This window comes from Schistocerca gregaria, chromosome 1 (assembly GCF_023897955.1).
Source record: "Schistocerca gregaria isolate iqSchGreg1 chromosome 1, iqSchGreg1.2, whole genome shotgun sequence".
NCBI classification, from domain to species: domain Eukaryota; kingdom Metazoa; phylum Arthropoda; class Insecta; order Orthoptera; family Acrididae; genus Schistocerca; species Schistocerca gregaria.
Window position 1 is genome coordinate 1116264749 of NC_064920.1, and position 17318 is coordinate 1116282066.

General features: G+C 42.4%; 1 protein-coding gene across 4 annotated transcripts in view; it reads left to right on the forward strand.

The window, feature by feature from the left end:
* LOC126283537 (uncharacterized) overlaps positions 1 to 17318 on the forward strand; it is a 155882-nt gene that overhangs the window by 120861 nt on the left and 17703 nt on the right. Inside the window, exon 1 of one of the 4 annotated variants that reach the window (XM_049982279.1) lies at positions 15617 to 16282. The exons of 2 other annotated variants lie outside the window; for them this stretch is intronic. In XM_049982279.1, the coding sequence (XP_049838236.1) occupies positions 16180 to 16282 (103 nt within the window). In that variant the 5' untranslated portion in view covers positions 15617 to 16179. Of the gene's footprint in view, positions 1 to 15616; positions 16283 to 17318 lie in introns of those variants that run through there. One more of the 4 variants, XM_049982281.1, reaches the window with a different exon arrangement.

Sequence of the window (17318 nt, forward strand, 5' to 3'; positions counted from 1 at the left end):
CTTCATATTTATAATCTGGCCATGGTAGACATATTCACTGACCTCTTCTAGTAGACTGTAGTAGATGGTAAAGACAACACACACACACACATATATGAAATGTGCATACGGCATTCTTGTCCGGGGGTCCCGTTTTGGGGATTTCGGCCGTCTGGTGCAAATATTTTTATTTGAAGGGACTTCAGCGACTTTCGCGTCGACGATGGCAAAGACAACACACACATATATATATATATATATATATATATATATATATATATATATATATATATATATATATATATATATATCATCACTGCATCATCGTCGACACGGAAGTAGTTGAAGTCCCTCCAAATAAAAATATTTGCCCCAGACAGCCGAAATCCCCAAAACGGGACCCCCGGACAAGAATGCCGTATGCACATTTCATCCATTGAAAAGGTTTGCAGACGGTCTGGCACGCTACCACTCTCGCCAGCCACTATGAAATTAACACTGTGTGTCAGTCTGAGATCGCACAATAGCCAGTATACAGAACGGAAAGTTGATGTGTCTGAAGTCGTGCGTTGCGCTCGACACCATATTGAAAGTGAGTAAAGATAAGCGATAGCTGCTTACTGCCACGGCGCGAAATGGACATTCTTATGAAACAAAGTAATCTAACCGGCTAAATGAAAACTTTTACGAAAGGAAAGACTATTGTAACAATTCATGATGAATATCTATATGAAAACTTACCATATAAGCTTTTAATTTCATTACTGTTCAACTGCGCAAGCTGTGAACTGCTACTGCTTTTAGCTACTGCTTTTGTAAACTTTTTTTTTTCTTGCAGTGATTTTACTTTTCCTCTTAATTTTTCTTTTCTGGGCCTTTGAGCTGATAAATCAACTTCATTTCCGGCAGAAACAGCTCTTATGGGACACTCTGCAGGAGTTTCAGTGTTCGTATTAGTGCTGGAATTTTCATTCATGGTCTCAGCCTGTATTACTTTAAATGAAAACAGTAAGCTACATTAAAATTATATTTATACAAATTTTTTGAATTAGGCCTAGACCCGTAGGTTCACCCTAACATATTATTTAATGTGAATCACATTCGTTTAATAACCTATGATTCATAAGTTTCGCAAAGAAACTTTTATCAAGTTGATGAGATGTGTTTCAGCCTTCCCATTATGTGACTCTTCACGTGAATGTCTTCATCATATTTTTTCCCCCAATATATACAACAGTACAACACAATCACTAATCTGAGAAAAGTGACTCTACTGGACCTGACTTTAGTAGAAGCGTGTAATGTCTAATTCGCAAAGTGAACTGAACCAAAGACAATAATAAGTAACGCGTGTGTATGGTATGGAAGAAAAAGATAAAGACATTACAATAACAGCCAATAAAATTCTTCTGGGTTTGGAACCGCATTGTCAACTATAAAATTCCGACGTTTCGGCGACTATTGCAAGACGCCTTCCTCAGGTTGTATTGCTAATCCAGTTTATAGTTGACAATGCGGTGTCAAACACAGAAGAATTTTATTTATTGTGGCAATGGCCGCGGAAGCCTGCGTTTACATTACAAAAACTAGATGGCAGACTTTTTGGTTTGATAAAGTGTTTCACGTCTCTGGCTAGTACGGCTGAACTGAATGGACGCACTAACATTTCGATCGATGTATGTCTCTCAAGGTCTGTACATTAATTTATTGGTTTGTGTTTGAAAATACATTTGATATTGTAAAGTTTAAAACAAATTCTTCTGTCTGTGTAGGAGTAGCGTCCTTTCTAAGAGGACTAGTGGACTATTCCCATCGTTGGCCACCTTTAAGGCGTATAACACTAATTTTGTTAAATACGGCCCAGAGAGCCAAGTTTTGCTAGAGAAAAGTGATAAATTCTTAACATCTAATTGAATATTGAATAATACTCGTAAGAATTTTCAGATTTTGGTCCAACTTTCACTCGTACTGTATTGCATATGCCGAGTACACTACCTAATATCAGCTAAAACGAGGAAATTTTACATTACGTTAAGTAAATCATATTCAGTGAGCTTAACCAAATAAAATGTGTATTGTCTACATGTACATGGAACCAGATAACTGAGATTAGTCATTGAGGTCATGTTTCAAAGGATTTGTAGCCCCTGATGTGAGAAAAAGGAGCACGTGCTATGTGACAATTCCACAGCTCTGCAGGGCCTTTAATAGCAATATTGAAAGTAATTCTGCTCAAAGTTTATTTAAAAGTGAAGTCAGTAAAGTTACAATTTTTTTAACCTACAACGTGTTTAAAACAAAGACAATATTCGTCACTTATTTTTCATGCTCTACTGACAGTCGTACCAACCACACCGGAGTAGAGAGCCTATATTTTCTTTTATTCCCATGCTAAAATTGTTCACGACTGAACTGCAGGCTACTTGCACGGGGCGTCGCCACTCAGTGTGCTCGGCGCCAGCGCTCTCAAATAAAACACTTTAGCTTCTATTTTCTCCATACTGTAGTGAGATGTTGTTTCCCTTTCAATATTAAAAACAATTTCGATATGTTACAATATTATGAAAAGGAAAATTTTTACTTACCATATAGAAGAGATGCTGAGTCGCAGATAGGCACAACAGAAAGACTGCCACAATATAAGCTTTCGGCCATCAAAGGCCTTTGTCGAAAATAGACGACACACACACACACACACACACACACACACACACACACACACACACACACATACACACACACACAAACTCAGCTCACACGCACGACTGCAGAGGCTGAAGCCACATTTCAGCTGCCAGAGGCTGCAGTCGTGTGGGTGACCTGTGTGTGTGTGTGTGTGTGTGTCATCTATTTTCGACGAAGGCCTTTGATGGCCGAAAGCTTATATTGTGGCAGTCTTTCTGTTGTGCCTATTTGCGACTCAGCATCTCTGCTATATGGTCAGTATCAACTTTCCTTTTCATAATATTGTTACATTCCATCTTGGATTTTCCATTGTTTGATTTCGATGTGTTAGCTACATATAGAACACAGCAACTTGCCACGTGAAATGAACCAAATGTAAAGTAGCCAGTGGCCACATTTTTCACTGCAAGACCATTAAATTTTATACTGCAGTGTAGTCTGAAATTAAGTAAAAAATGGTTCAAATGGCTCTGAGCACTATGGGACTCAACATCTGTGGTCATAAGTCCCCTAGAACTTAGAAATACTTAAACCTAACTAATCTAATGACATCACACACATCCATGCCCGAGGCAGGAGTCGAACCTGCGACCGTAGCAGTCGCGCAGTTCCTGAAATTAAGTATCTCTGTAACAAAATCTTAAACATGGCCGCGAATCAGCAACTGTATAAATCTGAAAAGGTTGAAAAAAATCAGTGAACCAGTTGCAAAACAAAGGTTTATTAGTCCTTGAAACCAAGGTCAAAGGCTAATAAACCTTTGCTTTGCAAAGGGTTGGCTGATTTTTTCAGTACCTCAGTAACTATGACCAATATAGAAGAAATAGACACTTCATCATCAAACTGTGATATGAAACTAACAGACATAAAAGAAATTAGCTTTGCACCAATTAGTTTCCCCAGAATTAATTGTGAGGTACCGTGTTATATACAGTAGTGAAGGAAATACGCAAATGCAAAACAAGTCGGTTTTAGTTTTTGTAAGGAAAAGGAGGGCCTCTACCGAATTACTAACTGAAGAGGTTAATGTTGCTTTGATTTATTTACATACAATATTTTTTAAAGTTTAATAATCTTTTACCGGTTACAGCAAAGAAATCGTAATACTCATTTTTCTCTCGAGCCACTTCGTGCAAAGCGCTCGTTTCTTTCGTGTGTGGCCTTTTCTCTTACTTAATGGAATGTAGTCGAATTAAATCGGTTGGTACATCGGGAATTAGATGAGAAAAACGAGACTCTTGAAATAGCACGTGAGTTTTGCTATTTGGACAGCAAAATAACAGATGACGCATGAAGTAGAGAGGATATAAAGTATAGAGTCACAATGATAAGAAAAGCATTTCTGAAGAAGAAAAATTTGTTAACATCGAATATAGATTTAAGCGTAAGGAGGTATTTCCTGAAAGTATTTGTTGGAGTATAGCCATGTATGGAAGTGGAACATGGACGATAAACAGTTTAGACAAGAAGAGAATAGAAGCTTTCGAAATGTGGTGCTACAGAAGAATGCTGACGATTAGATGGGTTGATCACGTAACTCATGAGCAGGTACTGAATAGAATTGGAGAGGAGAGAAATTTGTGGTACAACCTGACTAGAAGAAGGGTCGTTTGATAGGACACATTCTGTGGTATCAAGGGATCACCCGTTTAGTACTGATGGAAGTGCGGGTGACAAAAATCGTAGAGGGAGACCAAGAGATGAATACAGTAACCTGATTCACAAAGATGTAGGTTGCAGTAGTTATTCGGAGGAGATAAGGCTCGCACAAGATAGAGTAGCATGGAGAGCTGCATCAAACAAGTCTTTCGACTGAAGACCATAAGAACAACAACTGCTCATTACATATTTCTAACTTTTACAGTTCATCAAACAACTGTTTACTTGTAGGTGAACCCAGCACTAAAATGCACAATTAATAAAGTAAACAAAACTTATCCGTTCACCTATAGCTTCAGACACAGCTGTTTACTCAGTTTTAATATGACAGACTTCACTCATGGGCACTAAATTTTGGCGAATGGATTGCAGCCAAGTTCCCATTCCGTACACTTCCTATTCTGTGCCCAGATGGTGTAACGAGCCTGATTACATCTCGCGGCAAATCTTGCCACCTGAGCCTTAAGAATTCGCCTCAAAGTTACAGTCTTCCAAAGTCCCTCCCACTGCTTTCCAAAAACCATATTTCTGGTGTAGTGCCTCGCCGAGAAAAAAGATAAGATCTTATCCCGCTCCTGTACCTACTTTCATCATGTTTGGAAGTTCGATTTAGTGCCGTAGTGAACATTCTACTCTGCCACTTGTCCTTTTGGTAGCTGACCAACTGACGTCTTTCTCCGAGGGTAGCGAAAGCGACGAAGCTAGACTGAAAGGCAGCAGCCTCTAATGCTTTCAATATTGATTATACGATCAGTCACGGACGAACTGGGCAAATATTTATCTGGTCGGGGCAAATGGCGACCTGTCAGGGAGACCAATTAGCAGTCCGGAGTAGAATGGGGCGCAAACAGCCACGGCGAGTTCGTGAGAGCGGGGTAATAGTCAAGTTTCCCAAGGCCGCACGTGCCTAGGATCAACGCTCTGAGGCACTGTCTGCCAGCGAAGAAGCCGCAGCCACGGCCCGGCAAGGTGTCTGCCGCTACGCGTTGCCGTTCGCAGCCACCTGGAAAACTGAGAAGTGACACTGTGGCTTTTCCGCTACTGAAAATACCGAAATGGGAAACGCAAATAATTTGCAGTGATACTGCAGTGTAACTTCTTCGCGGACGTATCCGTAACTTATACTAACACGTACTTTAAAAACTGAGCCTACAACTGCAAAAAGAAGAGCATTACTTAAACTACAAGAGGTCAACATTTACAACGTAAAGACCAGTTGGTACTGACGTAATTAGAACCTCCACTTTGCGCTCTAGCGAGGACGGCGTGCAGTCATATTTTATGTTTCTACACGGTCGCAAATTGTCGTCTAGACCTTGCATCCGCAAAGAAATGGAAAACCCGCGAGAAATGCATGCTTGAACATAAACACTGAAGAGCCAAAGAAACTGGTACTCGTGCCATATCATATAGGGCCCCCGCGAGCACATAGAAGTGCCACAACAGGACGTGACATGGACTCCACTACTGTCGGCAGTAGTTCTGGAGGGAACTGACACCATGAATCCTACAGGGCTGTACGCAAATGCATAAAAGTACGAGGGGGTGGAGATCTCTTCTGAACAGTAAGTTGCAAGGCATCCCAGCAATACTCAATAATGTTCATGTCTGTAGAGTTCGGTGGCCAGCGGAAGTGTCTGAACTCAGAAGAGAGTTCCTGGAGATACTCAATAGCAATTCTGGAGGTGTGGGGTGCCGCATTGTTGGGGTGTCGCATTGTCCTGCTGGAAATGCCCAAGACCGTCGGAATACACACTGGACATGGATGGATTCATGAGGTTGTCTCCATATCCGTACACGTCCATCTGCTCCATATAATTTGAAACGAAACTCATGCGACCAAGCAACATGTTTCCAGTCATCAACGGTCCCGTGTCGGTGTTGACGGGTCCAGGCGAGGCGTAAAGCTTTGTGTCATGCAGTCATCAAGGGTACCCGAGTGGACCTTCGGCTCCGAAAGCCCATATCGACGATGTTACGTCGAGTCGTTCACCCGCTGACGCTTTTTGATGGCCCAGCACTGAAATCTGTAGCACTTTGCGGAAGGGTTGCACTTCTGTCACGTTGAAAGATTCTCTTGAGTCGTCATTGGTCCAATGTTTGCAGGGTCTTTTTCCGGCCGCGGCGATGTCGAAGATTTGATGTTTTACCGGATTCCTGATATTTACGGAAGTGGTCGTACGGGAAGATCCCCACTTCATCGCTGCCTCGGAGACGCTCTGTCCGATCGCTCACGCACCGACTATAATACCACGTTCAAGCTCACTCTGATCTTGACAGCCTGCCATTGTAGCAGAAGTAACCGAGCTAACAACTGCGCCAGGGACTTGTTGTCTTATATAGGCGCCGGCCGCTGGGGCCGAGCGGTTCTAGGCGCTTCAATCCGGAACCGCGCTGCTGCTACGGTCGCAGATTCGAATCGAGCCTCGGGCATGGATGTGTGTGATGTCCTTAGGTTAGTTAGGTTTAAATAGTTCTAAGTCTAGGGGACTCATGACTTCAGATGTTAAGTCCCACAGTGCTTAGAGCCATTTGAACCAATCTTATATAGGCGTTGCCGACCGCAGCGCCGCATTCTGCCTGTTTAAATATCACTGTATTTGAGTATGCGTGCCTATATGTTTCTTTGGCGCTTCAGTGTATACAGGCGTTCGCCAACCCTACAGGTTGTGCTGCTGTGTCTGGCCGCGAACGCCACCTGTGTGATGTCCTCAATACATTGCAAGTGTCAGCCGTGGTCAGAACAGTGTTCTGTGTAGTTGTCCGTGTATTATGTCGGAGCTCAATGAATCTGAAAGCGGGAAAATTGTTGGTGGTCATATGATGGGTGCTTCCGTAACCAATCTAGCCGAAGTGTCTAGCGTTTCAAGAGCGACAGTATCGAAAATTTATACCACATACGGAGCAAACGGAAAAACAAAATCTAGTAAGCCACAACTTGGACGAAAGTAAATATTGAGTGATCGTGACGGACGGTCATTGAAGAGGACTGTGACGAAAAATAAGAGGACGACAATTCCAAAAGTCAGTGCAGAACCGAATGTCGCACTCACGAACCCTGTCAACACCAAAGCGACATGAAAGGAGCTCCATAAGCAGGGAATTGCAGGGTAAGTTGGAATTCCAACACCAATCACCAGTGATGCAAATTCCCGAGACAGGAAAACGTGGTGTCGTCACCGTAAGACCTGGGCTGAGGAGCAATGGAAGGAAGTCATTTGGTCGGATGATCTTGTTTCAAAATGTTTCCTACTTCTGGCTGAGTGAAGAGCATGGTGTGGGTTCGGTGATGATTTTGGCACCCATATCGTGTTATTCCATGGGCCCCATGGAAACTATCCTAGGTCGCACTACTACCAAGGATTATGTGACCATTTCTACCGACCAGGTCCATCCCATAGTATAATGTTTGTTTTCCAACAGCGATACTGTGTTCCAAGATGACACGTCTCCTGTTCACACAACTCGCATCGTCCAGGACTGGTTTTGTGAGCACGAGGATGAATTGTCGCATTTCCCCTGGCCACTACAGACACCATATCTCACTACTTCTGAGACTTTGTGGTCTGGTTCGGAGGGAAGGATGCGTGATCGCTATCTACCTCCATAAAAAAGTAACATGAACTTCCCGCTATTTTGCAGGAGGAATAGTATAAGACTCCACTGAAAAACATGGAGCACCTGTATTTGTCCATTCCGAGACGACTGGAAGCTGTTTTGAATGCCGAGAGTTTGCCTACATCGTATTAGGCACTGTAATGTCTTGTGTTCTTGGTGCTTCCATATTGTTATCCACCTCCTGTCTGCTGAACAGAATTAAGACTGAATGGAAAGATACAGAAGAATTAGAATAGTTTCAGATTTGCTAGCTATTCTGCAGATAACGTTTCTAGCTTGATGCGGTACTAGACAGCGTTAAAAATGGTTCAAATGGCTCTATGCACTATGGGACTTAACATCTCAGGTTGGTTCAAATGGCTCTGAGCTCTATGGGACTTAACATCGGAGGTCATCAGTCTCCTAGAACTTAGAACTACTTAAACCTAACTAACCTAAGGACATCACACCCATCCATGCCCGAGGCACGATTCGAATCTGCGACCGTAGCACCAGCGCGGTTCCGGACTGAAGCGCCTAGAACCGCTCGGCCACAGCTGCCGACTAGTGTTAGCTCTTAAGTATTTCAAACAGCAAAAACTGATGTCTTCGCACAACTCCCTTTAAGGCAGACTTCTCATATGCTCATTAACGAGTTCCTCGCCCAGGCTTTGAAGGCCCAAAGGATACATACCAGCTGCCGTGTCATCCTCAGCCATTCGGCGTCTTGTGGATGCGGTATGGAGGATTACTTGGTCAGGACACCGCTCTCGCGACCGTTTTGTCGACTTACCGTACTTTGGAGCTGCTACTTCTGGACCAATCAACTCCTTAATGGGCATCACGAGGCTGAGTGCAGCCCGTACCAGTCCTCCCACCAAGGAAAAGTCGTTGGCAAAAGCGGGAGTCGAACCCATGTCCTCCGCATGGTAGCTATCGACTCTGACCAATCAGCTACGGTGGCGCACTGATGAACTCAAAGCAAAAGGCAAAATAAAGTCCGAGGTCCTGTAAACAAACGATGCACGGCCCCAAATACTTTTGTTTATTGACTCTCTGGTGGCAATCGTTGGTGATGTTGCGTGTACGAGACGGAAACGCATAGAAGATTGTGGAAAAACAGGGTTTGCAAACAAATTCCGAAAATTTTAAGCATGTTGCAGCAGAAACTGTGCAAATGTAACATACGGAATAGTAACAGCCACTAGTTGCAGAAGGTAGTAGTAAAAAGCTCTTGACCTCGGTTTCGACACATGTAAATGGGTCAGAAGTATTATTACGTTTTACATGCTGATCGTAATATGTCCCCAATAGAAAGACGGCTGTTTTTACGAATGTCAATTTTGTTTATGACTAAGGCAGTACATCATGACCAGCATGAAAATGTATTAAGACTTCCGAAAAAGGCCCTGAAACCAAGGTCAAGAGCTTTTGACTACTAAGTTTTGCAATTGCTGGCTGCTATTATTCCATATATGAAATTTCGAAAACATGGACTGTCTCTGAAACCGATACAGAAAATTTAAAAATCGATCGAAACACTGACAGGAACTGCAATTGTAGTGAAGTTGTGAAAACGATACGATTAGGTATTTTACAGAAGCGTACCACGTGCAAAGTAAAAGTTATCGATACGTGACTTGTTATCACAAACATAGACTGATCTTTACGACAATGGACTTGTATTCGGGAGGATAATAGGTTTATTTCTTTACGACCATCCCAATTTAGTTTTTCCGTAGTTTCGCTAAATCAGTCAAGGCTCATTCCACTGGAGTATGAAGCGCGGGAAAAATGAGGCCTCAGAGCGGACTGCAATTAGTCTTAAACTTCGCCTTCGTGGTCGCTGCAGGAACGATAAGGAAAGGGCAGTACTGTGTTACTAGATCCCTCAATTAATACAGGTTCTCTAAACACTGTAACTAGGCGTTCTCTGAGCAGCTGAAGTTTACCTTGAAGCGTCTGTCAGTACTGGTTTTTCAACATTTCAGTAACGCTTTTCCGTCGGTAAAAAGAAAAAAAAAACTTGTGGCTATTCGTACTGCCCTTTTTCTTATAAGTTCAAAATCGCCTGTTAGTCCTATATAATACGAGCAATGTTTCAGGTTTGAAGTAAACAATCTCCTTTGTAGACTCATTGCATTTTCCTAGCAGGACAGAGCATATGTGACCATTCCACTCATGTCTACATCTACATACTGTACGTACTCTGCAAGCCACCATATTGGGCCGCTCGGAATGGCTGCAGTCTGGAACCGCGCGACCGCTACGGTCGCACGTTCGAATCCTGCCTCGGGCATGGATATGTGTGATGTCCTTAGGTTAGTTAGGTTTAAGTAGTTCTAAGTTCTAGGGGACTGATGACCTCAGATGTTTAGTCCCATATTGCTCAGAGCCACCATATTGTGCATGATGGGAGGGGCACTTTGTACCACAACTAGTCACATCCCTACTCATCGTACTTTCGTTAACGAGTGTTGGTGTGTTATCGAGGCAAATGCTTTTCGAAAGTCAAGAAACACTGAGTCTATCTGACTGCACTGATCCAGGGCTTTCAGCTTGTTATGTGAGAAAACCGCGAGCTACCTTTCGAGAGACCTATGTATGTGGAATCCTTGCTGTACGGCATGAAGGAGGACATTCTTTTCGAGATACCTCATATGTTCGAGCTAATTACATGTCTTAAGATTCTACAACAGATGGATGTCAATGACAATGGACGCTAATTTTCTGGATCACTTGTTATTCTTTTCTTATATAAGGGTGTGATCTGTGTTTTTCTTTGCGACTAGGGAAGTTAGAAGTATCTACCGTATATTAGGAGTCTAAATTCTGTATAGAACTTGATAGGGATTCTGTCGAGCCTTGGAGCTGTCCAGTTTTAGCGATTTCAGCTGTTTCTCACGTGAGTGGCAAACTGGGAGAAGTGAAAAGATAGCAGGTATCTAGCTTACAAAGTGCAAGGGAACTGAAAACTTTGCTCTTTGAAATCAGTTCTGTGTGACAATGCTGGATCGGCCAAGCTCGTTAGAAATTCGGAAAGCGATGGTGCTCCACCCTACGCACTGTCTACGGAAAACCGAAAGACCGTGGAAGGCGGACAGCTGCACGGCCGAGAACAAGGAAGCGTGTTTTGCGTAGCAGTCACGCAAGCTCTTTACCACAGGAGAGGGTAACGAAGCGGGCGGAAAAGTGACTCAGCCGGTCAATAGCGACTGAGTCAGTCGGAGAACGCCGTGGAACACGACACCTCGCAGTAAGCTCAGGATGGCTCCAACAGGAGCGACGACCTTTGCATGTAGAATGACAGCGTTATCTGTCAGCTGTAATTGTACACAACAAAGTCTTCAACAAGATCTTTGCTATATGAAAACTGAGGATTTGTCTTCAGTCAAGGCTTTCGTAGCACCGATTCTTTATTTCGTATGTAAAGCATTTCCGCCGGTGCAAAGACTAATACAGAATAATTTGCATGGAAGTTTTCACTTTATCTGAAATCCACCGCGAAATGAGACATGAATATTGGCTAATGAGGACACACATACATCATATACACACACAGACACACAGTCTGAAAAGCTTGCACATCTACATCTACACGGATACTCTGCAAATCACATTTCAATGCCTGGCAGAGGGTTCATCGAACCACCTTCACAAATCTCTATTATTCCAATCTCGTATAGCGCACGGAAAGAATGAACACCTCTATCTTTCCGTACGAGCTCTAATTTCCCTTATTTTATAGTGATCAGTATTTGTTCGAGCTGACTCCAGCTACACAGACCAGGAACAAAACCGCAAATGTCAGCCGAAACACCAGTGAAAGTGCGCCACACGGCGCTTAGAAGGGGCACCCTGACTTCCAAGATAAATACCTACTGTCGTGGTTGTGGCCTTCAGTCCGAAGACTGGTTTGATGCAGCTCTCCATGCTACTCTATCCCGTGCAAGCCTCTTCATCTCCGAATAACTATTACAACCTACATCCTTCTGAATCTGCTTACTGTATTCATTTCTTGGTCTCTCTCTACGCTTTTTACCGCACATACTTCCCTTCAGTACTAAAATAGTGATCCCTTGATGTCTCAGAGTGTGTCCTATCAACCTATCCCTTTTCCTACTCAGGTTGTGCCATAAATTTCTTTTCTCCCCAACGCTGTCCAGTACCTCCACATTTGTTACGTGATCTACCCATATAATCTTCAGCAGTCTTCTGTAGCACCACGGTTCAAAAGCTTCTATTCTCCTCTTGTTTAAACTGTTTATCGTCCATGCTTCACTTGCATACACTCCGTAAAAATAATCTCAGAAAAAACTTCCTGACACATCTTTATTTGATGTTAACAAAATTTCTCTTCTTCAAAAACACTTTTTTCCCATTGTCAGCATCACTTAATTTAATTCGACTACATTCTATTATCTTTGATTTGCTTTGTTGGTGTTGATCCTGCTTTCAAGGAGCTGTCCATTCCGCTCAGCTGCTCTTCCATGTCCTTTGCTGTCTCTGACTGAATTACAATGTCAACGGCAAACCTCAAAGTTTTTATTTCTTCTCCTTGGACCTAAACTCCTACTCCAAATTTTGCACAGCGTATAGTTTGAATAACATCAGGGATAGCTTATAACCCTCACTCCCTTCTCAACCACTACTTTCCCTTCGTGTCCCTCCACTGTTATAAGTATAGTCTGGTTTCTGTACAAGTTGCAAATGACCTTTCGCTTCCTGTGTTTTACCTCTGCTGCCTTCACCATTTCATAGAGCGTATTCCAGTCAATATTGTCAAAAGCTTGCTCTAAGTCTACAAATACTACAAACGCAGATTTGCATTTCCTTAACCTATCTTCTAAGAGAAGTCGTAGGGTCAGTATTGCCTCACGTGTTACTACATTTCTCCGGAATCCAAACTGATCTTCCCCAAGGTCGGCTTCTACCAGTTTTCCCATTCTTCTGTAAATAATTCGTATTCGCAAAGATTAGTAATTAACGGCGAAATAACTGAAGAGGTCTTACATTTTGAATATTTGTGCAGAGACATGAATTATGATTGTGATAATGACACATATTAAAAGCTAAATAAAGTTCAAGCAATGTGTGGGACAACAAACAGAGCACTCTAGTACAAAACGCTGAAAAATAGAAAAAATAAAATGTGGCGATAACACTACTACTGTACGGAACCGAGAGCTGAACAAATAAAAATGACAGCACAGTACAAGCAACAAATATGAAATAGTAGAGGAGACCGAAAGCCTGCACAAGTAGAGGTTTAATAAGAAAATTAGAGATGAAAGATTAACGAGAAAAACCTGAACTACAGTCTGAAAGGAAGGGAAGCGAGAGCTCGACTGCGGAATCGATGGCCATAAGCTGTCTGGACGGAACAAGGCCATACCTAATCCCTGTATCAAAGACGACGTCTTCCCTTCATTGCTAAATTTATAAATTCCTTGATGCCTCGAGGTATGTCTTATCAACCTATACCTTCTTTTAATGAAATTGTGCCACAAAGCTGTTTCATTCTCAGTTCAATTCACTGCCTTTTTATTAGCTATCCAATCAGCCCATCTAATCTTCACTAGTCTTCTGTAACACCGCATTTCAAATGCTTATATATTATTTTGTGTAGCCGGTATCTTTTATTGTGCACATTTCACTTCCATATAAGGCTTCATTCTAGGTACACAAGTCCGGAAAAGGTGGCCTAGCATTTAAATTTACATTTTATTTTAATGATATCTCTTTTTCAGAAAAGCTTCTCCTGCTATTGCCAGTCGGCATTTTAAGACGACAGGCTGAAAATGAATTTTTTATGTAAAAAATCTGAAAGCTTTTTAAATAGCCAACGTTATTAATATTCTACATCTTCATTTTTCCTGTCCACATATTTACAGCCTTCTGCCTCCACCGGACTCCAAATTACAGCGTGTAACATGGCCTTGTGCAACGCAGTTACGTCGGTGTGTGAGGAACAGCGTTCGAATTCGAAGAGTTCGTCCACACGTCACGAGAAGCACCCTACCCTTCAGCATTACAATGCCAGGCCATACTCGAGCCCTGCGACTTCTGCAACAATCCGACGGTGACGTTATCACTTATTTCGGTGCCCAAAAAGCTGCACTTGTCTGTTACTTTTAACGTCTAATTTCCAGATCAAACGGTCCCAGCATCACCTGACTTAATTCATCTACACTGCACGAAATATATGTACTATATAACTGCCAAACCAAAACTAGCACATGAATGAACCTTTCCGACAGTTTCATAAGCAAAAGTGGCTTCTTGATTGGGACCGCTGTCATTAGTAGTGCTATGACAAGCGCAGCAGCCTTCTACTCGATTAGTAGGCGAAACATCCTGTGTCACCACATCCGCAACGAGTCTTTGGAGTCAAGATGAGAAGCTAGTAAACATAAAAATCTCTGAGCTCAATATGAGATATTCGCTATTTTAAAGACCCGAGTCTTCAGAGACCGGCAGGACAATGAAGTCTTCCTGCTTGGGTTACGTCAGGGCAGCAGACGGAAAAACAAGACTGCTGTCGTATTTTTCCCACACGGCACGTCAAAACTGTTGTCGTTTCTACGCCGTGTTTCACATGCAAGCATGCATGTTTTCCAGTAGTCGCTTTTATTTCTTTCTGCGAAAACTTCGGAGGAAAAGACAGGAGTTTTATTTTGTCCCGCCTATAACGCAGCGTCTTCTCCTGTTACTACTGTAGAAGATAGTAGTCACCGTCATTATCATCATCATCACTACCACCACCATCATTTGGCTTATACGACCGGACAAAAGCCTCCTCCAGTATTCTCCGTACATTATAGCGTTCAGTCTTATTTATCTATAATACGAAAAACAGGACTCCAACCACCTACGGTCTTTGAAATAAATCAATGGTGACGGTTGAAAATTCGTGCTGGGTTAGAACTCGAATCCAAATGCTCTGCTTCTATAGTACGATTGCCTTAACCCCTGCCTCGGCCATCAGGACACGCTTCCCATCCGACCCCCATTCTCAGCCTGCCACGTGCAGGTAGCGCTCCTTCCATTAGCCCCACCGCTCGAAGCATTCGCCTATATATATATAAATTTTACATGTTTTGTAATGTCGAATACGCCCCTTCCATTAGGTCGTCTCGGTGATAGTACTACTAGAAATAGTAGTAATAGTTTTATTCATCTGTGACCACTCTTGCAAGTAGGTAATGCCAAGGTAGCAAATTTTAAAAGAACAAAATCAGCTTAATTCATACACAGGGTGAGCCAGAACTCCATTGACAAACTTTCAGAGTTGGTAGACTCCAAGAAAAGAATTGGAGGTATGAATTAAAAAAACGCTTTTCGTATTTTATTAAGTACGCGATGCAATTCGGACCCTGTGGGTCCATCATCATTTGTAATTTTTTTTCTTGAATGAGGTGAAATGCACATTGCTGTCACAAAAAGGTTTTGCTGTTAAAGTTGTGAATTTCTTAAGTCGATCGAGGAAAATATGTGCGAAATAGTGGAAAAGATGAACAGTGTAAATTTACCACATACTCCAAGAAAAGTGCTTTTAAAGTTTTAGCGTCTGCAAACATTCTTTTCTCCATCGTTTTTATACACGTCACTTCATTCAAGAGGCACATTTGCACACACGATTGTAAACACTTCACAGATGCTTTTGTACATGGTGTGGCCAAAGATTAATTTATTCATAGTGCTAAAAATATAATTATTAAACAATTGACATATGCAGGAAATAGCTTTAGAATAGGTCTTTGAAATTACTGAAATAACTGTGGCTTGCGAAATCTGTTGTTCATTTAACATAGATTCTGAGTTTTCGACTTCGTGGAGTTAAGTACGTGTCGATCGGCCCGGCAAGGACGCTTCAATGCACGTCTCGTAAACATGGGCTCTAAAATGCTTACGATACCGAAAGAGCTATGAGCAATTTTTCAACTTTGATACTGGACACTCTTTGCTTTCCAAGCTTTCGGATGAGGCCGTAGGACCGAAACAAGGAAAAAATGTTCACTAAATATGGGCTCTAGAATGCGTGCGGTATCTTAAAATCTATGTGCATTTCTTCAATAGACGACAACGTTTCACAGAAGTGAAAATGAACAACTTCTCATAGTTCTTAAGGTAAGCACTTAAGAGCTCTTGTTTGCTGGACATTTTTGCTTTGTTTTGGTCCTTACTACTACCCTTAAAAGTACGAAAAGCAAAGAGGATTCCGCAGAAGAGATCTGTTTCACAGTAGCAAATGTCTATATGCATTTTAGAGCCCATGTTTACTATACATGTTTCCTTGTTACGGTTCATACTGCCACCTTTGAAAGTTGGTCTGTGGAATTCTGGTTCACCCTGTTTATAGGTATTTACATATTTACAGGTCTAGTTTAACATGCATCGGATAGGTAGTGGTCCATGGCATTACAGTATGATTGCACAGTATGGATGTAGATGTAGATGCAGGTATATAATTTAAGTAAGAACGACGAAACCTAGAGATTTAGAATCCGTACTCGTCTTCCGATATCACTGTCGGAAGCAAATCATTAAAGCAAGTGCGTAGTGTTAAAACGGCTGTACCTAGTTAAGGACCTGTCGGTCGTTCTGGCAATACGCCTCAATGCATTGCTGGTGTGCCTCTATTGCTGCCCTATGTGGGCGATTACTTCCAAGGTGACTGTATAACTGCTTTAGGATTGCCAGATGTGAAAAATAAGCAGGAAGTTATAGTGGTGCAGTGTTCTAGCTGATTAGCAACAGGCTTAACGGAAGTCATTAATGAGCGTCTTTCTCGTTAAGTTGCTAAGCGGAAAATGTTCGCTAGACGCTTGGTCATACATGTTCTGTAATGTCGCAGGAGCTGCTATTAGCTTCAACCTTCCTATAACAAACCCTCTCAGGCGGGGATCTTATGTGTCGTGCACAGTGAACATTTATGGGTTCGTGATGGGCACCCGGGCTGAACATCGCGTTCGATCGTTGCTCACTTGTGACCTAACATTGATCTTTCAGTTTTACAAGATCCCTCGTATAAATGGCATATACTGAAATGTTTCGAACCACTCGCCTTCGACCGGCCGGTGTGGCCGTGCGGTTCTAGGAGCTTCAGTCTGGAACCACTACGGTCGCAGGTTCGAATCCTACCTCGGGCATGGATGTGTGTGATGTCTTTAGGTTAGTTAGGTTTAAGTAGTTCTAAGTTCTAGGGGACTGATGACCACAGATGTTAAGTCCCATAGTGCTCAGAGCCATTTGAACCAACTCGCCTTCGAGCCTGTATTCTTTTCCCTGCAAACATGTTAACTGAGCACAGTGGTCCTCTACATCTACTTTCGTGTGCTGCAAACCAATCGTGAACATATGGGGGAAAAAAGGACTGAGACATATCAGGCATTACA